This window comes from Rhincodon typus, chromosome 16 (assembly GCF_021869965.1).
Source record: "Rhincodon typus isolate 14 chromosome 16, sRhiTyp1.1, whole genome shotgun sequence".
In the NCBI taxonomy this organism is placed as follows: domain Eukaryota; kingdom Metazoa; phylum Chordata; class Chondrichthyes; order Orectolobiformes; family Rhincodontidae; genus Rhincodon; species Rhincodon typus.
The window spans coordinates 19,225,334-19,252,030 of NC_063347.1; the positions used below are offsets into that span (position 1 = coordinate 19,225,334).

General features: G+C 39.9%; 1 protein-coding gene across 17 annotated transcripts in view; it reads left to right on the top strand.

Moving 5' to 3' along the window:
- The window catches only part of atp2b2 (ATPase plasma membrane Ca2+ transporting 2), a 627,627-nt gene that overhangs the window by 410,463 nt on the left and 190,467 nt on the right, over positions 1–26,697 (top strand). For 8 of the 17 annotated variants that reach the window (XM_048606377.1, XM_048606376.1, XM_048606378.1 and 5 more), the window contains exons 7-11: positions 11,789–11,821; positions 12,387–12,500; positions 21,303–21,344; positions 21,487–21,519; positions 25,530–25,694. In XM_048606377.1, the coding sequence (XP_048462334.1) occupies positions 11,789–11,821; positions 12,387–12,500; positions 21,303–21,344; positions 21,487–21,519; positions 25,530–25,694 (387 nt within the window). The remainder of the gene's footprint in view (positions 1–11,788; positions 11,822–12,386; positions 12,501–21,302; positions 21,345–21,486; positions 21,520–25,529; positions 25,695–26,697) is intronic. The other 9 variants (XM_048606387.1, XM_048606381.1, XM_048606379.1 and 6 more) reach the window with 4 other exon arrangements.

Genomic DNA, 26,697 nt, shown 5'->3' on the forward strand with positions numbered 1-26,697 from the left:
TAGACCTGTATCAAGTTTCCTCTCAGCTGACGTCTTTCCAGTGAAAACAATCTTAGTCTTCTTAACCTTTCTCGTAGCCAATGCCATTGAGACCAGGCAATAGCCTGGTGAACCTTCTCTGCACTTTTTTCAAAGCTTTCATGTCCTTCTGGTAGTGTGGCGACCAAAACTGCATACAATACTCCAAATGCGGCCTAACAAGGGTTTTATATAACTGCAGTTTGGTTTGCCAACTCTTGTACTTCATGCCCTGGCCGATGAAGGCAAGCATGCCATATGCCTTCTTAATCACTTTGGCTACCTGTGTTGCCACATTTAGGGAACTGTGCACGCCCAGATCTGTGTGTATGTTAATGTTCCTAAGGATTCTGCCATTTACCATATAATCCCACCTAAATTTCACCCTTCAAAATGCATACCTCGCATTTGTCTGGATTAAACTCCATCTGCCATTTCTGTGCCCAAGTTGCCAATCTCTCTATATGCTGTTGCATTCTTTCACGATCGTCGGCACTGTCAGCAATTCCACCAATCTTCTTGTCATCTGCAAAACTCCAGCAATCTTCATGTCATCTGCCATGATTATGTCATGTCATTCATGCCATGATTAAGTGCCTTACCAAGCATCATTTCCTTTCACGTTTCTTCACTAATTTCCTGGCAGAACTTGCTGTGCCGTTTATGCATTTAAATTAATTCACAGGTAACTCAGTGGCTAGAAATGAACCAGTCTTCATGGGAATTTTTGAGACAATAGACCTAATAGGCCATCAAAATCAATGCCCATCTCTGAAGCATAAAGAATGATATTCTCTTATTTGAACCAAATATGATCACTAGTGTGGTCAGTTCATAAAACAAGCTTCTACCCTATAAGTATTCTGACTATACATATACCTTGGCAGGAAGAATAAAGAAGTAACATATTGATACCTAGAGAGATTGCAGAACATTGAGGTACAAAAGGATTTTGTGTGTCCTGGTAAATGAATCACAGAAATTTAGTTTTCAGGGACCGCAAGTGTTTAGGAATACAAATGAAATGTTTATTGCAAGAGTAATAGGAGATAAAAGAGATATTTTGTTATAGTTATATAAGTTATTGGAGAGTCTACATCTAGAGTACTGGCCTCCTTATTTCAGATGTAGCAGTTCAGAGATGGTCCACTTGACTTATTCCTAGGATTGTGGGGTGGGGATTTGATCCTATCAGGAAACGTTGGACAGTTTGGTCCATATCCATTAAAGTTTAGAAGAATGAGAGGTGATCTTAGTAAAACAGGCAAGATCCTGAGGGGTCTTGACAGGGGGGTTGCTGAGAGGATGTTTTTCCTCTGGGGAAAAACTAGAACTAGGAGATGGTTTAAAAATAAATGGCAGAATTTTAAGACAGAGAAGAGGAAAAATGTTTTCTCTCAGGGGGTTGTGAGTATGTGGAACTCTGTTCCCTAGAGCACAGTGGATGTCGCGTAAAATATTTTTAAGGAAGAGATAGTCAAAAATCTAGATAACAGAAGAGTCGAAGGGTATCAGGGTAAGCAGGAAAGTGGAGTTGAGGCCACTGTCAGAATAGACCTGATCATTCAAAAAGTGGAACAGGATTGTGGCAGTGAATTGCCTACTTTTGCTCCTGGTTCATATATTTATATGATCATGCATACCTTTTTATTCAACTTGTGACTATTTTTGCTTTGATTTTGTTCAAGTACATGAAGCACATGCTACAGACCCCTCCATAACATCTTCCATAGTCTAAAATAACACCATATCCAATTTTGCAATGAGGTATTGCATGCTAAGACCAATCTTCTCTTGAGATCATAGTTCAGGATCATTAGTTAGCATTTTCTTCATTGCTTCAAGTGCTTTCTAACACTCCACAGACCACTCCCAATCTTTCCACCTTTGAGCTTTTGATACCATGGAACGAATGTAGTAGCCAATTTGTGAATGAACATTGAATAATACATCAATAATTTCCATGAATCTTCTAAATTCTTCTTTGTTCTCCGATCTCATTGCTTATAAAATCCTCTAAATCTTATCCTAGATAGGGTGGATATGTTCACTGTCCATTTGGTGACTCGGGTGTGATAAATTTAATTAATTGCTATTGATAAGCACTGGATAAATATCTTTCTTGATCACCTTCCATGTTTGTTTACTTATAATCTCCACAAATCTGAATGGCTCTAACTGTTTCATGGACAACCGCAATAGGTATGGCTCTTCACTTCCTTAATTGTCCCTTCACTCAGTAATCTATTCAGTTTTTTATTTACTGCTCCTCACTGAACATAAGACACTCATCTAAGCATTACAAAATGTAAGCTCTACATTTGATATTTATCTTGACTTCAGCCTTGTGATGGCTACTTGTATTATTTAGTCCTTCATGCTGAAAGATTGCTTTTTGCTGTCTTAGCACTTCTGGAATGTCAGATTTTTTCACATTGATCCCAACTGTAAATAATTCAGTCCAATTTAACCATATCTTCCTGAATCAATTTCTTCTCATCAGAGACAGTTCTTTCCCTCTGCTATCAACAGCAAGTAATTAGATTTACCATCATATTCCATCCTAACACTGATTTGATCAAGCACTGGAATGCTATCCAGTGCATCATCCTCCACCACTTCCACCAACTGCAATCCCCACCACCAAAGAGGTATTTCCCTCCCCACCCCATCCGCCTTTGGTAGGGACCGCTCACTCTGTGACTCCCTCGTCCTCTCCACGCACCCAACTCCCCACTACCCCACCACACCTAGCACCTTTCCCTGCAACCGCAGGAGGTGCTACACCTGCTCTTATACCTTCCCTCTCACGTCCACCCAAGGCCCAAGACAAACTTTACAAATCCAATTTGGGTTCACCTGTACATCCTCCAACCTGGTCTACTGTATCCGTTGCTCCCGATGTGGCCTCCTCTATATCGGTGAGACCAAGCGTAGACTCGGGGACCGATTTGCAAAGCATCCACGCTCTGTGCTATAATCAACAACACTTTCCGGCTGCCCACCTTTTTAACTCCCCCTCCCACTCTCTTTGTGACATGTCCATCTTAGGCCTCCTCCAGTGTCACAATGATGCCACACAGAAACTGGAAGAACAGCACCTCGTATTCCACCTCGGGAGCCTTCAGCCTGATGGCATCAACATAGAACTCACCCAGTTTCAAAATCTGCACCCCCTTCCCCCGGCCTCATCCCATGTCCAACCCTCCCTCTCATCCCCGCCTCCTTTGACCTGACACAACCTGTCCATCTTCTCTCCCACCTATCCTCCCTACCCTCCCCACTGACCAATCCACACTATCCCCTACCTGCATCCACCTATCACCATCCCACCTTCCTTTCCCCAGCCCCACCCTTCCTCTCTCTATTTATTTACCAGCTCCCTCCCCAGTCCCGATGAAGGGTCCTGACCCAAAACGTTGACTTTCCAGTTCCTCTGATGCTGCCTGACCTGTGTTTCTTCAGCCCCACACTGTATTAACACTGGAATGCTGTTATTTACACCTCCTCAAAAGACCTCAGATCTTGTGATGTACCACACCATGCATAACAAGTTCACTCTAAATCACAGAAGAAAATTCTATTGAGGAAAATATACAATAGATTGAGAAGAGCACCGTTCTCTTTATAATCGAATATAAGCCAAAGGTGCTCTTTACTAGTTCAGTTTCATACTGAATTGCTTACATACTTAAACATTCAAGTGCAAACGTTTGAAATGCAAACCTAGACGACCATTAGCATTCGTGTTTTCAGAATGTTTGTGAAAGAACATCTGTTCCCTTGCCGTTTAAATTTTCACAGAAGGATTGCAACGAGTGTCACTTCTCGCGTTTGTAAAGTGTTCTGTTATATTTCATTTAAATTTAGGTGTTCAAATCATTTCTCAGCCTTCCTTTTCTCAAATGTTGTTTTCCTCACAAGCCATATTGATAAGGCAGGGAGAGTGCATGAGCAGCCAGCATAAACCACCATTTCAAACATTACACCTAGTGTTCTTGTCCTCAGCCCACTTTATATTGCAGGTTAACACAGCAACACAACCATACTTTTAAACTTTCAATGATGGACATGTAAACCTGTAAAAACTGCAAGCCACAGGGCATCATTTCTTCTGGTAATATTGTCATTTGCCATTTATTAAGTTTGATGAACAGTTTCTATTGAAGTATATTCTTTGAGTTAGATCTCAATCATCAGCAAAATCTTAGAAAGTGCTCTGAAAGACAAATTGCTCGCTAATAACGTATTCAGCAACACACAGTTTGGTTTCTATCAGGAGCACTCAGATGCAGGCCTCATACCCTTAGTCCAAACATGGACAAGAGAGCTGAATTCCAGGGGTGAGATGGTGGTGACTGTCTTTGACGTCAAAGCAGCAGTTGATCAAATGTGAATTAAGGAGCCTGGTAAGATTGCAATCAATGGGAATTGGAGAAAATCTCTTCAAAAGGTTGGCATGATCCCTAATAGAAAGAAGATCATATTGGTTGTTGGATGGCCATCATCTCAACCCCAGGACATCACTGCAGGAGCTGCTCAAGGTAGTGTCCACTGCCCAACAACTTCAGCTATTTCATCAATGACCTTCCCTTCAGCAAAAGCTCAGAGGTGGGCCTATTCACTGATTGAAAACATTATTCTATCAAAACCTATTGAAGGTTAACTAGGGAAACAGAAAACAGGCGTCCAGTTTGTGATGATCTCCAATGTGAATTCAGTTTGTTCTTGCCATCCCTTTTTAGAAGAAAAAGCTGCAGTCTCTCTACAGAAATGAAACAAGCTCAGTGCCTGTCATGCTGCACTTTATATCAAAATGAAAATGAACTGGATGCATTTGAATGATCATCATTTGAAGGTCAGACCATCAGAGAGTAAATAAAGTAGTATGTTTTGCCATTGTTTGTATGGAGGTTTTTATTTATGTGTTTGTTGGTCTAGCATGATGGTTGCACACCAGGAATTGTGCAATAATAAAGAAACATGGACTTGAAACTGCTGCAGGATGGCCTTTGCAATTTATTTAGTGTTTTGAAGTTGAGATGCTGTCCTCTTCCAAAGTTCCGTGGTTCTGCTCTTCGTTTCGCTGATGTAAAGCTATCTGGATTCAAGATTATGTCCAGTTTTTATCTCTGTTGGGTCTTTCAGGGTAACCTATATACAAACATTAAATCTACGTTCCCATTAATTTCTGTATATCTTAAGTTTGGTTGAACGCATCTTGGTGTTCTAATTTAGGATTTAGCCCTCAGCTTCAAGGTTCTTGGACAAAAATAATGTTCTTGAAACTTAGAAACAGCTTCAACACACCAGAATACAAAAATATCTGCCATTATACAACATCTAACAATCTTTCTCCTGCTTCTTGCAGCTCCATCATTTGGTGTTGTTCTGTATGGCAACTACAAGTAAATACCGTCTATTAATTACTGCTTCAAAATAGTACAATCCCTCCCCTTATTAAATGAGAGATGTTACATGTTTCAATGATTTACTTCCAAACTTTAAACAGTAAAGTTAAGCGTGACTTGACCATTCAAATTATTGTATATTTTAAAGCCAACTTCACTTATTTACAATGGGATGAGAGATTTGCCCTACAAGTAAAAACAGTTCATTTTGTCACATTGTCGCGGACATATGGTCGACATCTTCTCTTATGATTAGGATATCACTTAACATCAAACATTGTTGCATTTGGCTCATGTTCTTCATCTGAGATATAAATTTTTGAATCAATTCAGAGCTTATGACTGATGTTTTCAGTGCTTTGAGTGATGATATATTTCATGTGATGATTAGTGAAATGCCCATACCAGCGGTATTTTGTCCTCTTGTGTCAATCATCAGTCGTTGGCTGTTTAAGGAGTTGCTTGCCTTCCAACATGATCATCACACATCTCAAATACTTTATCACCTAGCTTTAGTTGTGTAGCTCAGAATTTTATATTTTGTTCTCTGTTCATTCTCATTTGATACTTCTGTTCTCAAATTCCACAGGATAGCTCAGTGAGACATGTGTACGAATGATATGCAGAGATGAATGTGGCTGGAGCTTTCCAACAGCCAAATATTGAGTTGCTCTGTGATTGCGAAGAAAACAATACAGTTTTTGCTTTCATGACTTCTGTCATCTGTAGCTGTCATTGTCATGTATTTGTCATTCTTTCCAAGGTTTGCATAAATCTCTTGGTTTCTCTTACAGCTCTGGGCCAATGGGGCATGATCATTGAATGAGTTAAATCGAAATAGTTTGCAAATTTACTGATTTTCATCACTGTAGGATGGCAGCATGTTGACATATCTTACTATTTGAAGTATTCCAAACAAAGGAAATACATGATCAAGCTTTGGGGTAACTTTTCATTGAGCTATATGTAACTATTTTCATGGCTGGAAATCTACTGCAGTCATCAGCGACAGCAAGTTGGTATTTACCAGTGTGCAAGTCTGCAAAGCCCATACTAACATCGGTGTGCAGTCGTGGACATAGATCAGACATTTTGAGGAGGTCATGAAGATTTGACAATGTACAAGCTTGACTTGGAACTACTAGTTTAGGATTCTGTTAAGGTTAAATTGCGGATTCAGTTGGCAGGTAGGAAGGCAAATGAAGTCTTCTCATTCATTTCAAGAGGGCTAGAATACAAGAGTAGAGATGTACTGCTGAGGCTGCATAAGGCTCTGGTCAGACTACATTTGGAATATTCTGAGCATTTTGAGCCCTGCATCTAAGGATGGATGTGTTGACATTGGAGGGGTTTCAGACGAGTTTTACAAGAATGATCCTGGGGATGAAGGGCCTGTCATATGAGGAGCGGTTGAGGACTCTGGGACTGTATTCCAATGAAGTTGAGAAGGGTGAGGGTGGATCTCACTGAAACTTATAGAATTCTAGCAGCCTGGATAGAGTGGATGTGGAGAAGATGTTTCCTCTAGTATGAGAGACCAGGACACAAGGGCAAAGCTTCAGAGTCAAGGGATGACCCTTTAGAACTGAGATGAGGAGGAATTTTTTTTTTCAGCTAGAGGGTGGTTAATCTCTGGAACTCATTGCCCCTGAAGGCTGTGGAGACCAAGTCATTGGGTGTATTTAAGACCGAGATAGACGGGTTCTTGACGAGTGAAGTGATCAATAGTTATGGGGAGAAAGCAGGAGAAAGGTTTCTCAAACCCAATCTGCAATGATCTAATGGCAGAGCAGACTCGATGGACGGAATGGCCTAATTGTGTTCTTGTATCTTATGTGTGATATACTCCTTTTGTCAGGTTACATATGGGGATGGATAGCATGATGAGATCAGGAATGAAGTAACCACAGTATATGTTGAGAGCTTGCTGACTCCAGATTTCCTGCAATTGCTTCAACTTTTCATCAATTTAGTGATTCTTCTTCACTATTGAATATATGATAAAAGAATTTGATTCTACTTTCATTGCATAGGCACTTGTTTTTTTGTCAAGATCAGGTTGCATTCTCTGAGATATATAGACATGCATACAGTTGTGTCTCTAGTTCACTTTCAGTGTGACTGTAGATGAGAATGTCATCACTGAAGTTCAGCATACCTTAAAGTCCTTGCAGTGCAGACTGAATCAAGTGTTTAAAATTCTCATATTGCTTTTTCTTCATTTGCCAGTTAGTTTAAATCTGTGCCTTCTCACTGTCAATCCCTTCACAAGAGAGAAAAATTTCTTTCTATCTACTTCACCAAAGTTACATTTGTCTGCTAGCAGTTTCAATTGTGTGCAGTACTGGATCATCAACACATTGGCTCATTGCTTCTCGCATCTGAAACTGTTTGTCTCATTTATTGTGTGTTTTGCTTCAGCTTGAAATAAGTTGTCAATGCTTTTGTAGCTAACTCATAGTCATCTTGCTCAGGTAAAAGTGTTTCAGAAATGCCATCCATTTCACCACCAGTGTAGTGGAAAAGTGAGGTGGTTTCTGTTTTCCTCTGTAATGGCAAAATCTGTCTTAGCTCCTTCAAATTGTCAGATCCACTTTTGCAGGCATAAAAGGTGGCTTCAGATGTACTTCAAAAGTGGGATAAATTAGGCATAGAAAATGCTATTGTTTGCAGCAGCGATGAAAGTACTTTGTAAAAGCGTTCCTGCTTGTAAATCTGGCCATCTTGCATGCACTGAACACAAGCTGACAGTTTCTATCTGCAGTTTGAAATTCTTCCTTAATGAGCAACTTAAAATGGATCTTTGCTGCAGAAGGATTCATCCCATCCAATTTCACATCATCCTTATTGTCGTTGAAATGTTCTTGGTTGAGCTTGAGGCTCTTGGGACTTGCAGGCAATCCAGAATACAACAGAGGTTGCTTTCTTAACACATTTTCTCCTGTTTCTTCTTACAGCTTCAGCTACTGGTGTTGTTTTGTATGGCAGCTACAAATGGACACTATATGCAAATTGCCATTTCAAAGTTCTAGAACACTATATCAGCAAAGCTGAACACTTCCACCAACTCTTTCCTAACCATAAGGCCAATGAGTTTCAAACAGAGTAGGGTAAAAACTGGCATATATCAAACTGTATCAGAGATAGTAGGAACTGCAGATGCTGGAGAATCTGAGACAACAAGGTGCAGAGCTGGATGAACACAGCAGGCTAAGCAGCATCATAGGAGTAGAAAGGCTGACATTTCGGGAAGGGTCTAGGCCCGAAACATCAGCCTTTCTGCTCCTATGATGCTGCTTAGCCTGCTGTGTTCATCCAGCTCTGCACCTGGTATATCAAACTGTATTATCTATGCTTGAGGGATTGGATTGGTCTGGCTTCAAGGCACATATGAATCGTAGGATATATCATTTTGACTCTGCACGATTAGTGTGGCTTCTTAGGCAAAATTATATACATTTTAGGAGATGGTAACTGTAAAAGACCAGCCAACAGTTTTGAATGTGGGCTGCCCAGTTCAAATTATTTCTTAGTTAGGCTGTCACATTTCTAAATGTGCTCTGTCCCAAACCATTCTGATTTGTAATCTATTAGAAATAGATTTCCATATGGTATCTTCAAGCAAGCAGTTGTGCACAGTGCTATGGTGTAAATTCTTCATATTAGCACAACATGTTTCAGTATGATTGCACAAGTTGTAAGATGAAGAAAGATACTATTCTTTATAATAAATTCTTCTAAATGTTTTCACATTGGCAGTGAATTAATATTTTCATATTATCTGTTCTATTTAATGCTTTCCATAAAAAATGATTTTGTGATAACAGATCTCACTTCAGTACATAACTTACTCAGCGGTTTAGATTTGTCAACAGCACTGTTCAGCTGTAGTAAATGCATTTTCCCTTTATCCTTGTTAAAGATATGCTGTTGAAGAAGTTTTCTTTCTGCAGAGATCCTTTATTATGGATAAGGTCAATGCATGCTTGATTAAACAAGAAGGATCTGCAGGGAGTTAATAGTTGGCAAGAGACATGTTGAAAACAGTGCGGAATTGCATTTTTCTTAAAATGCACAGAATATTGACAATGTTGCAAAAAATGTCTGCTGGTAGAGAATGGAAACACAACACGGGCAACAGCTATTGCCTGCATTTCCAGATTAATAAATAAATAACCACTCCTTTTTTGTTTCAGAGACAGTATGAAACATTTCAGTAACATCAGAAGAAAAACGTGTTTAATGGAAGTTTAAGCCAGGAAAATTATACTGTCTATTCCATTTGAGATTTTTCTGTTAAGTATATGACATTGTATGAATTTAAATCTCCTTGTCCATTTATACGTGAACTTGTCCTATTCATTGTTCAGCAGTTAGACAATGTGCATTTATGTTACCGATCTTTGGTTTGTATAAAATACAGCATTGCGTTGCTCAGTTTTCACCCATACAAAGGTTAGTTTGTTCATTACTTTTCAGAGATGTATTAGAAGCTGCTTATAGTACCTGCATCAGGCAGGGTGAGACTTTAATTGAATAACATTCTGACATTGCTGAAAGAATGACTCATCTTAAGTAAGCAGTTTCATTCTCCTGATTTTGCCTAAGTCACACAGCAACAGCAGGAAGGCTGACGTTTCGGGCCTAGACCCTCCTTCAGAAAAAAAAAAATTTTTTTTTTTTGAAGAAGGGTCTAGGCCCGAAACGTCACCTTTCCTGCTCCTCTGATGCTGCTTGGCCTGCTGTGTTCATCCAGCTCACCTTGGTATCTCATATTCTCCAGCATCTGCAGTTCCTACTATCTTAGAAAATATAAATCCTTTTTCCTTCTTCATAGACATTACTTGTCCCCACATGAAACCTTCTTCCCTTAAGATAAACAAGGATAATGTGGATTACTTGCATCACATGTCCTTCATGTGAGAAGCAGATAGTGAGCAGGATATTTTGGAGTGCAGATATCTCATTGAGAAATTTAAAAGGCCAAAGTATGTCTATTATGAAAAATAAGAGTGAGGGTATGACGGTGAGATTTATGCTTGGGCTTAATTTGGTTCTCATTCATCCAACATAGACCAGCTCAAAATTAAAAATTCCAATAATGTTTGGCTATCATCAGGAGTTAAGTATAACTCCCACTGAAGTATCGTTTAACTCTTTGGCAGCTGAGCCTGTCACTAATCATTATAATCTGCTACTTGCTTCTAATCTGCCACTGTTGCAAGGAGAGAAAAAATAAAATTAGCAATGTAATCATAAAATGCTGAACTTGATTCTAGGATTAAAACTTCACAGCTTGATCTCAATTTAACTTAAAACTCAGTCCAGAACTAAAATATCACAGCTTTAGCATTTGCAATATACATAGGAGTGTAACAGATTGCAGTCATACAGTTCCTGTTGAAATCTACAATGTTAGTCTAAAATTACATACGTTTTTATTTAGGTGCTAGTATTATTGCTATATTCCAATCTTTAGTTTTCCTGTGTAGTTCTTCTGATCCTATTTCTAGGGTAGTACTTTGCTGAGTTGCCTTTTGTGTTTCATCTTTCCTGACTGACTCAGTTCTTCCTCGTCAATTCCTCTAAACACGCACATACTTTAAACCAATACACTGCCTTTTCTTGCACTTTTAGAATCTAGGTTACTGATCCAAACACTTTGTGAAAATTTTGTATGATGTAACTTTACCCCTGTGTAAAAAATGTTTCTTCCTCAAATAATCAGATAACTAAAGTTAAAAATCTTTTCCTTCAGTAAGGGCTAACAGAAACAGGTAAAAAACGGAGCTGGTCCGAAGGTGTTCCATTTTTCCTGTTGCATTTTTCCAAGCTGGCATTGCAAGCTATATCACAACCTAACACGTTCAAGCATGCTCAATTGGCTATTCTTTATGTAAGAACCTGGGATGAATGTTGGTCATGAGGGCCTTCACATCTTATTATTATCATGTCCTTATCCTGTGTTCATAAATAGAAATTTTTCACAAGGTGTCTCAGAAACAATGGTCCTAGGTGTTCCTGTATTCACATGTCAAATGTTTACTTCCTCAGCCACTTTCAGATACTGTGCCTTTCCAAAGTGGGTGACTCAAGTGACTTCTCCAGCCATGAACCATTGAGGTGGAAGGGAGGGAAGGACCAGGAAGGGAGAGGAGGCAGAGCTGTGAATGAGTTCCAATATGTTCTGTGAAGTGCTGCTGTTTTTGTTCAATTTAACGCAACCTTTTATAAGGATTTTAAAAGTTAAGGGGCTTTATCGGAATAAATTTTTACATTTATGAGATGCGTACCTTTTTTATGAGTGCACACTAGGGCTTGCCTTTCCACTTGCTTACCATTTGCAAATTACAATACAGGTCAAACAAAAGAAGATGAACGCCGCTTACCAGGTATTGTACATATTAACTAGCTGTAGAAATGAAGGAGTAGCAGTAGCTTGCACTGATTTAGAATCCATTACAACAGGGCTGCAGCAAGGGGCTTTGGTTTCCTGTCTCCCTGTTTGGTTCAACTCTGGCTGTCACACACTTATTTCACCACTTTTTCTTCAAACTGAGCTTAGGCCCTGCTGCTTTGTGCTTGCAAACAAAATTCTGATGATAACGCAATGTTTAAAGCAGACAATAGCTCTCATACTCTAGTCTTGCTATGCCATCTTTGTGTGTTTTGTGATAATAACCATGTTGACTAACATGTTAATACTACATATTTTATGTTATTTCTTTAATCCATTTGAGAGAGAAATTTCTCTAAATTTGTGCTTTCTAACAGAACAATTCACCTGTGAAATTGTATGCTTTTCATGTATTACGGGGATGTTGATGCTTATTGTGGTTTTGTTTTGCTTTTACAAAGTTAAATGATGTCTTTTGACCAAAAGTCATATTAATTCATTTCATTTTTCTTTCCCCATTTGATCTGTTTGTTTTCCTTTGATCCATTGCTACCAAGTAGAAGTTCCCCAGCATCCTTCCCATGCTGTTCCCTCCCAGCCCTTGTCTACTTCAGGTACAGAAGGTGAAGCAGGTGCAAATGCCACTGATAGTACAAATGCCAGCTTAGTCAATGGTATGTTAAGAAAACCTGGCTTTTTCTTCTTTTGTTTTTTATGAATTTCTCATGCTCAACCTGTTCTAAGCCTTCTCCGCAAACTGAAGACATGGTTTTATATGCTTGTGATTAGTGTACTTTTTGGGGAAACATATTAACCAATGAGATTGCCATGATAATCCAATTATCAACAACAGTGCTCCAGGCATTTTTCAGTATTTCAGAATGGACTGTCATGTAAAGTCAAGGGGTGCTGCTTGGAGTAAGTCTGATGGATAAAAGCAATGGACAGAGCCAAAGATTTGATTGTATCAACGGTTCTCCTTGTGAATGTCCCAGAAATATTGAAAAGTGCTCCTCTAAGGCTTGAAGGATTATTGTATTGTCAGTGACTGGCTCCTTTTGAGGAGTTTCATTTGACACAGCAGCTCTGAAACACTGCTGAAGTAATTTCATCTGCTATTCACACTGATCCCTAGGGATAGCATGTTTCAGTGGCAATAAGAGTTTTGAAAGGTCATACATCAGCGTCTCCATTTTCTTTTGACTGATAAGCAATCACCCTTTTACAGGTTATTTCTATTAATGCATGAAGGTGAATTTTGCAAATCTGAGTGATTAGCAGGGAACCTTGTCTGCAGCATTTGGGGAATATCACTCATAACGGACAAAATCTAAAGGAAGCATTGTAAACTTACAGGCATTGATGATTATCCTTCTCACGTAATGCAGTAATCACCAAAAAAACAGTGATACATTCTAACACTCAGCTTGAAAATGATTGAGTACTTACATTGTTGCAAATCTTTTTGTCCATGGGCTATGAGATTCTTTTGAGTACTCTGGATTCATAATTGCAGTTTAAAGATGAGATTAGCACTGTCTTCAATGTTTTCTTATCTTTATTGCAATGTGCGGTCCTCAGGAAAGGAAACCCAGGCCACTGGTACAAGAATCCTCAAGAGTAATTGAAGCACTTCTGTGATATCTTTACGTCCCTCAGCAATGTGGGGAACAAAGATGAAACAAGTGCCCTAACTTGCTGTGGTGCCTTACAGTATGTTGTGACAAAATGCCATAATTTTAGCTTCTCAAAGCATTTCTGCAAAAGTCATTTTTGTGAAGGAAGTTCAACTGTCACCAGTGCTAGCTGATATGAATCATAGACACAGAATGTAGAAGTAGGAATGTGCTATCATAGAGAAGATCATAGAATCCCGACAGTGTGGAAACAGGCCCTTTGGCCCAACAGGTTCACACCGACCCTCAGAGCATCCCACCCAGACCCATTCCCCATAACCCATCGAATCTGCACATTCCTGAATACTATTGGCAATTTAGCATGGCCAATCCACCCAGCCTGCACATCATCTGTTCAACCCATTGAATCCACATTGCCATTCAACGTTATCATCATTGATCCTGTATCTCAACATCATACTTCTACTCTCTCTCCATACACCTCAACTCCTTTAGCATCTCAAAATCTACCTTTTACTTTGTGAAACATATTCAATGACTTGGCTGACACAGCCTTCTGTGGTAGAGATTTCCACAGGTTTGCTACCATCAGTATAGAGAAATTTCCCCTTATTCTGAAAAGGTCTACAATGTATCAGGAGACCGTGACCCCTTGTTGTGGACCCCTGGCGGAAGAAACAACATCCCTACATCTAATCTGTCAAGTCATGTCAGAATTGTATACATTTCACTGAGATCATGTCTCATTCTAAATTCCACTGAATACAGCCAAGTCAACCTAATCTTCTCTGACATGACACACCAATTATCCTCAGAATCAGTCTAATGAGCCTCCTCTGCACTCCCTCTTTGACAAGGATATCTTTCCTTGTGTAAGGAGACCAAAGCTACACACAAACATCCAGGTGAGGTACCAAAGCCCTGCAATAGGACAGCTTTGCTCCAGTACTCATATTCTCTTGCAATGAAAGCCAACATACCATTTGCCTTCCTAACTGCTTGCTGCACCTGCATACTTGCTTTCAATGACCAGGATGCAAAGACATCCATGTCTCTGTGCATCAACATTTCCCAATCTATCATCACTTAAATAATAAGACCATAAGACATAGGAGCAGAAATTAGGCCTTTCAGCCCATTGAGTCTGCTCCACCATTCAATTGTGGCTGATCAGTTTCTCAATCCCATTCTCCTGCTTTCTCTTCATAACCCTTGATCCCCTTGACAATCAAGATCCTATCTATCTCAGTCTTAAATGTACTCACTGACCTGGCCTTCACAGCCTTCTGAGGCAGTGAGTTCCACAGATTCACTATTCACTGGCTGAAGAAGTTTCTCCTTATCTCTGTTCTAAAAGGTCTTCCCTATACTCTAAGGCTGTGCCCTCTGGTCCGAGTCTCTCCTATCAATGGAAGCATCTTCCCAACATCCACTCTGTCCAGGCCATTCAGTATTCTGTAAGTTTCAATTAGATCCTCCCCCTTATCCTTCTAAACTTCATCGACTATAGATCCAGAGTCCTCAAACGTTCTTCATATGTTAAGCTTTTCATTCCTGGGACCATTCTCAATTAACCTCCTCTAAACCCGCTCCAGGGCTGGTGCATCTTTACTGAGATACGAGGCCCAAAACTGCGCACAGTACTCCAAATGTGGCCTGACCAGAGCCTTATAAAGCCTCAGTAGTACATCCCTGCTTTTATATTCAAGTCCTCTCAAAATAAATGCGAACATTGCATTTGCCTTCCTAACTACTGACTCAACCTGCAAGTTTACCTTGAGAGAATTCTGGACTAGAACTCCCAAGTCTCTTTGCACTTCAGACTTCTGAATTTTCTCTCCATTTAGAAAATAGTCCATGCTTCTATTCTTCTTACCAAAGCATATGGCCTCACACTTTCCCACGTTGTACTCCATCTGCCACTTCTTTGCCCACTCTCCTAACCTGTCCAAATCCTTCTGCAGCTTCTCTGCCTCCTCAATGCTATCTGTCCTTCTACTTATCTTTCTATCTACTGCAAACTTAGCCAGAATGCCCTCGGTGCTTCATCTAGGTCATTAATGTATAAAGCGAAAAGTTGTGGTCCCAACACTGACCCTTGCGGAACACCACTTGTCACCAGCTGCCATCCTGAGAAAGACCCTTTAAACCCCACTCTCTGCCGCCTACTAGACAGCCAGTCTTCTATCCATGCTAGCACCCTGCCTCTAACACCATGGGCCCTTATCTTACTCAGCAGCGTCCTGTGCAGCACCTTGTCAAAGGGTTCTTGAAGTCCAGGTAGATAGCATCCATGAGCTCTCCTTGGTCTAACCTTCTCATTACTTCCTCAAAGAATTCTAGCAGATTTGTCATCCATGACCTTCCCTTGATGAAACTATGCTGACTTTGCCTTATTTTACCATACATTTCCAAGTATTCAGAAATCTCATCCTTCACAATGGACTCTGAAATTTTACTCCCAGCCAAGGTTAGGCTAATTGGTGTAATTTTTCATCTTTTGCCTTACTTCCTTTTTTAAAAGGGGGTCACATTAGTGATTTTTCAGTCCTCTGGGACCCCCCGATTCTAGCAATTCCTGAAAGATCACCACTAATGCCTTCAATATCTCTTCAGCTATTTCCTTAAGAACTCTAGTGTATAGTCCTTCTGGTTGAGGTGATTTATCCACCTTCAGGCCATTCAGTTTTTCTAGCACCTTCTCCTTGGCGATGCCACCATACTCGGGTCTGACCCTGTGTCTTGAATTTTTGGGAGATTACTTGTGCCTTCCACCGTGAAGGCTGATGTGAAGTAATTATTCAGTTTCTCAGCCATTTCCTTGTTCCAACACTACTATCTCTCCAGCGTCATTTTCCGGTGGTCCAATGTCCACTTTCGCCTCTAATTTGCCCTTTACGTATCTAAAGAAATTCTTAAGTTTTCATTTATATTACGGGCTCACTTACCTTCATATTTAATCTTCTCCCTTCTTATTTCCTTTTTTGTTTCCTTCTGTTGGTTTTTGTAAACTTCCCAATCCTTTGGTTTCCCACTGCCCTTTGCCACATTATATGCTTTTTCTTTTGCTTTTATGCTATCCCTGACTTCCTTAGTCAGTCATGGTTGCTTCATCCTCCTTGTACCATGCTTCTTTTGCCTAGGGGTGAATTTTTGCTGTGTCTCCTGAATTATTCCTAGAAACTCCTGCCATTGCTGTTCCACTGTCTTTCCTGCTAGGCTCCTCTTCCAGTCAATTCTGCTCACCTCCTCCCTCATGCCTCTCTCGTTACCTTTCATTCAGCTGTAATACCAGAATTCTGATTCTATCTTTTCCCTCTTAAACTTCAGAGTAAATTCAATCATATTATGATCACTGTCTCCTGAGGGTTCCTTCACCTTAAGCTCCCTTGTCAAGTCTGCCTCATTGCACAACACTAAGTCCAGTATTGCCTGTTCCCTAGTGGGCTCCACCACAAGCTGCTCCAGAAAGCCATCTCGTAGACATTCCACAACTTCCTTTTCTTGCAATCCACTACCAACCTGATTTTCCCAGTCCACCTGCATATTGAAAACCCCATGATCACTGTGACTTTGCCTCTCTTGCACACCTTTTCTATCTCATGGTGTATCTTGCATCCCAGCTCCTGAGATATCCCTTACCCTAGCACCAGGCAGAAAACACACCATGCAGGACTCTCAATTCTGCTTACAAAGAATGCTATCTATTCCCCTAATTATAGAAACCCCTACAATAACACTTCCCTTTTTGCTCCTCCTTCTTGAATGGCCTCCCGTGCCATATTGCAGTGGTCAGTTGGCTCATCCCTTTTCCTCATCCACACAGGGAGCAAGTACCTCGTATCTGTTGGATACGGTCAAGAGCTGAGGCTCCTCTGTTCCTGACTGCAGGATCCCGCTACCTACCTCACTTGCAGTCACACCCTGCTATCCCTGGCCAATGACCAAATTTGAAGTACTTAATCTACCAGGTGTGACTGCCTCCTGAAACATAGTGTCCAGATACTTCTCTCCCTCCCTGATGTGCCGCAATGTCTGAAGCTCAGATTCCAGCTCATCAACTCTGAGCCAAAGTTTGTCAAGCAACCAACACTTGCTGCAGATGTGGTCACTGCAGTTCGCAATGGGATCAGCTAGCTCCCAGATCATACAGCTACAACACATCACCTGTCCTGTCATCTCTCCTTAGTTAATTACCTTATTAATTTTTTAAATAATAGTTAGTTAGATTTATTGATACTTTTTGCTATGTTCTTTTTCAAATTTAATGCAGATTTCCTACCAGCCGATCGCTGTGACATTATTCCAGGTTTTTTGCAGCAACAGTGCCGTCTGCTCTGCTGTTCCACCCTCTGACAGCTTCCTGCCGACTAGGCCGCGATCCCCGAACTCTGGTAGTTTTATACTCACCTCTGCTCTGCTGCTCCACCCTCCAACAGCTTCCCACCAACTATTCTGCCATTGGTTTTCCTACCAAAGTGGACAACCTCACACTTACCCATGTTATGTTGCTTTTGCCATCCATTTGCCCAAACATTCAGCTTTTCTAAATCACTTAGAAGGCTCCTTACATCCTCCTCACCAGTCACAATCCTACCTAGTTTTGTGTTGTGTTAAAAGTATTACATTTGATACACTCGTCAAAATCGTTGATATATATTGTGAATAGCTACGGCCCAAGCACAGATCCCTGTATCCCACTTGTCAGCACCTTTCACATAAAAAAAATCAATCTATTCCTACTCCTTGTTTCCTGTCTGCTAACCAATTCTCAATCTATGTTGGTATGTTATCACCAATCCCTTATGCTTTGATTTTGCTCACTAACGTCTTATGTGGAACTTTATCAAAAGCTTTCTGAAAATCCAAATGTGTCACATTCACTTGCTCTCCCTCTTCTATTCTACAGGTTATGTCCTCAAAACACAATCCAGTAGGTCTGTCAAACATAATTTTCCTTTTATAAGTCCATGTTGACTTTGTATAGTTCCTCAAGTATTTTCCAAATGTCCTGTTAGCACATCCTTTTTAAAAGACTAAGCATTCTCTCTACTACTGATGTTAGGCTAACTGGTCTATAATTCCCCATTTCCTCCTTCCCTTCATTTTTAAATAGAGGGTTGCATTTAGCCATCTCCTAACTGATGGGACCATCAGTTAGAGGCATCTTTGCACACTCATGGTTCTTGCTTCCCCTTTTGAAGCAGATTGATTGATTGGATAAGCTGAATGATCTGGCTCTATGGTTTCATCAACAATGTTTTACTGTAGTATGTTTCTCGATCAACATTTAATGATGTAACACAATGACATTGATTCGGCCAAACTTGGAGCGTGGCGGAATTCTATCCGTTGCTAAAGTAATGAAGTATTTTGAGGAAAGTTTTTTTGCAGGGAGGTCGATAGATCCTGAGTCCCATGACTGCTATGTTATACTGTCAGTATATTTGCTTCCAGCAGGATCTCCATTGGCTGATTTATTTGAAATGACTGTTCCATTTTGCTTTACACCATTAACTTCAATTCAGATCCTCTGAAATGAAAGCTATCCTACTTATAACAAAACAAATGCATAGGGTTGTTTAACTGAAAGCTGAGAAAATACAGGAGACTGTTTGTTTGTTTGTTTGTTTGTTTGTTTGTTTGTTTGTGTGGGTTTATTGTGGATGTGCATAACAATAATGCTAATCTGTAAACTTTATTTTTGCAGAGACTGTCCAGTCATAACACTAATCACACATGAATGTGCACACTATGTTTGAGTGCTTTGTTTTATTCAGGATATTTTGAATCCATCTGAAAATATAGATTTAGAGTGTAAAATCCATCATTACAAGACATCTGACAGTTTTGTTTAAGCTTGTGCAGTGTTGGATGACATGCTTGTCTCGTAGAGTGCGTGCATCTTCCATGATGTTTCTGTTACATGCATTGCTTTCCTCTAATAGTGTGAGGTATCACTGATCTTTGTCTGCTGAGATAATATTGAGATCTGGACCATTCCTGTTCAGATTGTTTAAAGTTTCACATATAACACAATTTCCTTTTAAAGATGTAACAAATTTACTTCATATCATCATTTTTTAGACAACTGAAATTTGGAAGTTTTTTTTTTGGAAGGAAATATAATCTCCAATTATAGTAACAGAATTGAATAGTTCTTAGTACTCATAATGACATGGATCTATTGAATTGTACATGCCTGAGTGTATTTGAAATCTAATATACATCGGTGCATACATGGGCATTAAAAAATGCAAGCCTTTTAATGATAGAGTAGGAGGACAATGATTCAGCATTGACGTCATTACTGCATTATGGATGTGTGTCAGGAACTGTATGTAACCATACTGCACATTATTCCCATGTTTGTACAGAAAACTAAAAAGCCATTGACCATAACCACTTGCCTGCAGAATTCATTTCCAGAATGTGCACTGAATATTTTATACTGGGCATAGGTGATTCAATAAAATGCACATGACAGATGTGAGATTAAATTAAAATAGCTCTCTTTTTAAGTACCTGCTGCTGAAGCTTTCATACAATGAGGATATGCATGATAAGTCTTCACTTTTGTGATGCATTGATGCAATCAATGAAGTTAAAAAATTTAATTACTTTCTAATAAGAATGTGACCATGCAAAGAAGAAATATGACAATTTGTCACAAGAGCAGCCAAATATTCTCCTCTGATTTGTTTCCTTGCAAACATAAGGATCAATACTAATAGAATGCCATTTCACACACTGTATGCTAATATTTTAATTAGCTGTTCTTGAAATGTATTTCCTATAATTTTCATTCAATATTAGGTTAGTGCAAAATGGCATTGTTTCATGGAGGTTATAGAAATGGACTGCATCTAGGAAAATCAAACAAGGATATAACTAATGCAGTTGGTTTAAAATATCAGACAAAGGAATCGTGGCTCCTGGAGACATAGGTTCAATTCAAGCTTAGAATTGGTTTCTTCCCAGTAATGAAATTGAGATCAAAGCCTTTTAAATTCATTTTAGTAATATAGATTTAAAAAAAAACACTGTACCTTCCTCACAGCAATAATTGCAGTCAAATTTGAGGTTATTTACAACTGACCAAATTTTTACAATTAGGAGGAAGTCATTTATTCACAGTCATTTCCAGGATGGCTCTGAACTGATTAGGAAGGTACCTGAGTTAATTTGTTGGAGCATGTGACTCTAATGTATGAAGTTTTCAAATGAAATCAGAGTAAAATATGACTAAAGTAAAACTGAATCAATGAAATTGGCTAACAAGTATGCACTCTGCACAAGAAGGAAATGAATTTCCTTTAGGGATGATAGTCACCAATTTTCATTTTATGCCAACAATTCTTCTTCACAAACTGTCAAAATTATACACCAAGCAATCATAGTTAGTACTACAGCATTCATTTCAATATCTGTGTACCAAACAATCTCAGCATTATCACTTTATTTGTAAATGTAGAGCAGTTCTATTTATTGACAACAACCTTTCTTTAAGGAGTAAAGAACCTTTTCATTTGTGTGCATGAAATGGTAATTAAAGACTTGAACAACATTTTCACTATATCAATGTGTACTGTAATCAATCACTCCTGAGATAGTGCTTATGGGTTTTTTTGCAAATATGATCTTTGAACTCGTGAATCAGCATGTAGCTAAATAGACTGCTCTTCAATCAATTGTAGATTTTTGGTTAAACTGTTAAAATTTGTGTATGGTGTCCACCATTTTTTTTTTGTTTTTGGTTGCAATGTAACACTGTCTTGTCTCTGTTGTGACTCTTCACTGTTTGTTTCTGTTCTGTTTGTTGTACTTTTCCCACAATAGGCAAAATGCAGGATGGGAATATGGAGAACAGCCAGAATAAAGGTAACCGTTCTTCTCGACAGTCACTCATTCTTTCACTATTTTATACTGACATAAATGCCATTCAATTAAGATGTTCCTTTTCTCTAGTTTTCTGAAGTGCTGAGCCGGCATTTACTAACTCCTTCCGATTCTTTTCATACAGGAGTCTTTTTCATCGATGTTGAAAATAAATATGGTAATGCAGCTTCACACATCTCTGATGGTTCTGTAGAAGATCTTCTAGCTGTTTAAAATTCTAAAATGCATTTTAGTTCCATTGTCTAGTTTGTAATTTGTGTCCAGCCTTCCTATAGACTGTTTCGACAGATGTTTTAATGTTGTAATATTTTGAAATTTTCCATAAATTTGGCTTTTTAAAACTAATCGAGCACTTTTGCTTTGAAGCATTTTTAGCATTGTGTATTAGTATGGTACAATGCTTTTGCTTAATTAATGAAGGGGGGATGCTATATGATAGAGTAATGCTAACAATCAGTAGCACAGATACTTAATGGATGCTTAATCATCCTTTAATGATTTGCAATTGTCAATGTTAGAATATTGGTCTAAAATAATTGAAAGGAGAGTATAAAAATCAAATCCAAAATTGCTAATTGTCAATTAAACTTACCTGCCCTGGGTTTTGTTATGAAATATTTTTATATTCTACTACTTTGCGAATGATATTGCTGATCTTGTCAGGATGAAATGCAGAGTGGAGGTCAAGTGCATCCCACAGAGAGAGAGATTAGAAATAAGAAGACTGAGTCAACCCCCTCCATCCTCCTGCTTCCTCTTGCTAATGACTCATGCAATAAACAGAGGACCAACATAGGCTTTTTACCTGTCCCCTTGGGAATAACCTGCGAAGAGAGAGGAAGCACAAGAGGGAAGAAAGACGGAAATCTGTAAATACGTTTTACAAGAAAAAAAACATATATATTTGTATGAAAAAAGATTCACTTAGGATTTTTCAAAAAGCTGAAGGCCAAAACTTGTTGAGAAACTATGCCAAATAGTGTTGAATATTAGGTGCATTGAAAACGCATGCTGTTAAAGAAAGTCTTTGCTTTTGTTAGCAATGTGACTTAAATGAACATGTTAAGTGTTAGACTGCATAGAATGATCTGTTACTATTTTCTACATGTTTAACAGTCCCCTGCAAAATAGAAGTAAGCCACCAGCTTCATTTAGGATACAACTCCAGTTTCAACAGCTGCACTTTTAAGCACTAATGAAGGAAATCAGAAGGGAAGTAAAAGATATGCAACATTCATTGGAGGAGATTTTAACTCTTTCTGCCTAGGTTGTGACAATAGATGTGGTGGACTTGTTGCTTTTCTTGTGCTCCACTGCTGTTTTGTGCTGCCACCTTCTGCAGGATTACAGAGCTGTCCAATCAAGTTAGATAGCCTCATGAATCAATGGAGGATAGAACCCTGAGTCAGTCTTAATAGGCTATTGGATGGCACCTGTGCTGCACAGACATTTTAAAAAAAAACAAAATGGTAAGCAAAATAACTCCACAGAGACCAGTATCCTGTCACCAAGTCATCCTTTATTGTCACGTGCATAATACTTAACACTGGTCAGGCTTCCTCGGAGCCAACTCATGGAGTGAACAGAATCTCTGAGACCCCTGTTTATATCTGTCAGCCAGGGCTCCCTGATAGGACCAGGTTAAAAGCCCAATCAAGGAACTCATAATCTGTGAGGTCCACCTGGCTGACCTTATTACAATCACTACATCCTGCCCCCTCTAAGTCCAGGAACGTATGCCTGTCCTTTTCCTTGTAGCCAGTCCTGGGGCATTTTCACACCAGGTCTAGTTCCTCTGACTCAGCCTCGGATACAGGCGGTGTGTACCAGACTGTAGCCTGCCTCTTGCACCTGGAGTATCTTGGAAAAAATTCATCCTCCTCTTCAGGCAGTAAAGGTGTTGAAGCTCCAACATGTCCATCTCAGACTCCAAAGTTTCTTCTATGCTAGACGGAGGGGGAAGAACCCACAGGTTCCAACAGCATTTCTGGCTGTTTTGAGGGGCCAGGTATGTTTTGCTCCTGTCCTGTTTGTGAGTTTGTGGCTTTCTTGTGGTCCAGGACTGCCTCACCTACCCTAACTTTATACATCACAGGACCTGACCTCGTGTTGGCCATGCCTTTTACCCCTGTGGGGACATTTCTGTGGTTTTGGTACCAAACTTTGTCCCCTGAAGTAAACTGTTTCTGTTGCTTAGAAGTGTCTTGTGTCCAGCATTGGCATTCCTGATGTTGTTTCACCCTCCGCCCTCCAGGTCTGGGAAGATCAGATTTAACCTGGTGCAGAGTCTCTCCCCATTAGCAACACTGTGGGAGCTATCCCAGTAGTTGCATGGGCGGTGGTCCGACAATCAAATAGGAACTAGGACAGTTGGTATCCAATGAAGCTGTAGGCTGTTTTTTTAAGCCTGCCTTCAAAGTTTAGACTGCTTTTTCTGCCAGACCATTGGATGATGGATGGTATGGAGCTGCCCTTATATGTCAAATGCCATTCGACCTTAGAAAATACTTGAATTCCCTGTTGGTAGTCTGTGGCCCATTGTCTGTGACTCACACTTGTGGGAGTCCATGTATTGCAATAGATTCTTACAGTTTTTCTATCGTTGTCCCCATGTTAGATGGGTAAACTCTATGCATGCCCAAACACTTTGGGTGGGTATCCATAACGACTAAGAACATTTGAGCCTGTGAAAGGGCCAAAGTAGTCAACATGTAAGCGAGTCCATGGTTTAACCGGCCATTCCCACAAATATGGGAGAGCTGCTGATGGCATTTTTGTCTTTATTGGCTCTTTGGATAGTCCCTAGACCTTCCTGAAAAACTTCCAGGTATTTAATTTGGACTTCACTCAGGTAACCATTTTCGAATCGAAAAATGTTGAGCCAATCAAGGTGAATCTTTCTTGACTAATTTTGCCCCATCAGGCTTTTACTACAATCCGTGGTAACTGAACCGGCTGCTTCTCATATGAAACTGGAACCGAGGTTGTACCCTTAATCTGTAAAGGGACCCCCATATAGGTTCTCAGCCTGACAGAGGTCTTACACTAACTTAAGGGTTGGAGTCCAGAGAGAAGTTTGTTAAAGCCTGGCTCTGCATTTACTGATACAGCTGTGTCGTTATCAATCTCTATTAGAACCGGGTGACCATTTAACCAGACATTTATTTTGATTGGTTCTGATTTGGATGTTGCTAAGCAATTTAACTGTTCCAATGTGGTGTAGGTGGGCTTTCCAGTGTGTGTACTCTCCTGGATACCGGCCTATGTGGTTTAAATATCAGGAAACTTTAGTCTCCTAATAACTGAAAAAGCTTCGGGTCCACAAGCTATCAGGAGAATTACTTGTTGCTTTTCTTCTGCCCCAATGTCGTTAATCCCACTCTTGTCACCACTGAAATAACCCCACAGTGGCCGGTATCCTGTCACCAAGTCACCCTTTGTTTACATGTACGTAGTACTTGACACTGTCCAACTTTCTCAGAACCAACTGTCAGAGTGAATAGAACCTCTGACACTCCTGTTTATATGTGTCAGCCAGGGCTCCCTGATTGGACCAGGTTAACAGCCCCGATGAGGTCCACTGGGCTGACCTTGTTACAATCGCTACAGTAAGTTTAAGATCAGTGTTGTGAAATCAGGTGTAAAATTGTTGTTTCTCAGAGATCCAGAAGAATAAAGTGGCCTGCTGCCCCTGGTTTCCCCTTTCAGTGATCACATGTCCCGACTGAGGACCTTAACCCCAGAATGAACTCCCTGGCAGCTGGGAAAGTCGTCTGGCCTTTTGGAGCTAGTGTGCAGCATTGGACACTTGTTCTGTGGCTGAAGGTCACTTGCAGCTTGCAAATGAGACTCATTCCTCAAAACAGACCAGGCCTCCAGCCAACAGGATCTTCTGTTTTGCCAGCGAGCTCCATTGGTCAATCATCTAGTAATTAACTTTTTATCTCATTAATTGAGCAAATATTGAACTGTAAGGTGTGTTGTAGCTCTGCACTAGTCTGCAGTTTTATTTCAATAAGTTACCATTGGAGAAAAATCATGTTTCACATTCCAAATAAATCAACGATGGAAGTTTTAGTAGATTTACAGCAAGTGATTACTAACAGATACTAAATCTTTGTGTTCAAAATATTTTTGACTGGCTTTCCTTAATTTGTTTACATTTAGCCAAGAAACAAGATGGGGCAGCTGCCATGGAAATGCAACCTCTCAAGAGTGCGGAAGGTGGTGACGGAGATGACAAGGAGAAGAGGAAGGGAGGTGCACCAAAGAAAGAGAAGTCTGTCCTGCAGGGCAAGTTGACCAAACTAGCAGTGCAGATAGGGAAAGCAGGTGAGCTGGTTACTAATTCAGTGATCGAATAATTTTGAACACAAAGAACATGTTGTGAATTCTTTGGGGAATCTTCGGACTTTGTCAAATCAACATTCTAAAACAAAGTCGTCAACCAAAGTCTGTGCATCAAGAAACAGAATAGACATTTCAAATGGGGAGCATTCCGCTAAACCAATAATGTAGTACCATTAACTGGAAATGTTAGCTTTGTTGCTAGCTCCAAAAGCATTATCAGATCTGATTATTTCCAGCATTTTCATTTTTAACACAAAAACTGTGTTAAGTACCAATCTGCTGCTGGCTCAACCATCTATGCTATACGGACGGCTATAGTCAAGTTTGTGTGAAGCTACATTGTGCAATTGATAACTTTATAAAAATGCTTATACAAATATATGAACCATTAGCAATCATACTATTGTGCTTCATTTGAACAATTAAAACCATGCCCCAAACAATTTGAATAGTTGTTTGGTAGTGTAGAATGTGAATAGTTCTGAGATAAAAGGCTCATTTTTTCAAAACGGTTTGTCTTACATTCATCACGGGTGGCACAGTGGCTCAGTGGTTAGCACTGCTGCCTCACAGTGCCAGAGACCCGGGTTTGATTCCAGCCTGAGGTGACTGTCTGTGTGCAGTTTGCACATCGGTGCTCCAGTTTTTTCCATAGTCCAAAGATGTGGATGGGCTGTACTAAGTTGTCCATAGTGTCTGGGGATGTGCAGGATAGGGGGGCGAGCCATGGTGAATGCAGGAATATGTTAGGAAGGTGAGTTTGGGCAGGATGCTCTTCAGCGGGCTGGTGTGGACTTGATGTGCCAAATGGCCAGTGTCCACCCTGCTGGGATTGTATGATCAGGACAATTTACAATAAATGCCAAAGTAAAGGGAAAGCCACATTTATATGTTTGGTTGGCAAGAGGACTTTGATTGGTAGAGGCTTTGCCATGGACAGTTAATAATGACTGACAGTTAACTGCCAAACTTTGTTTAAATTTTA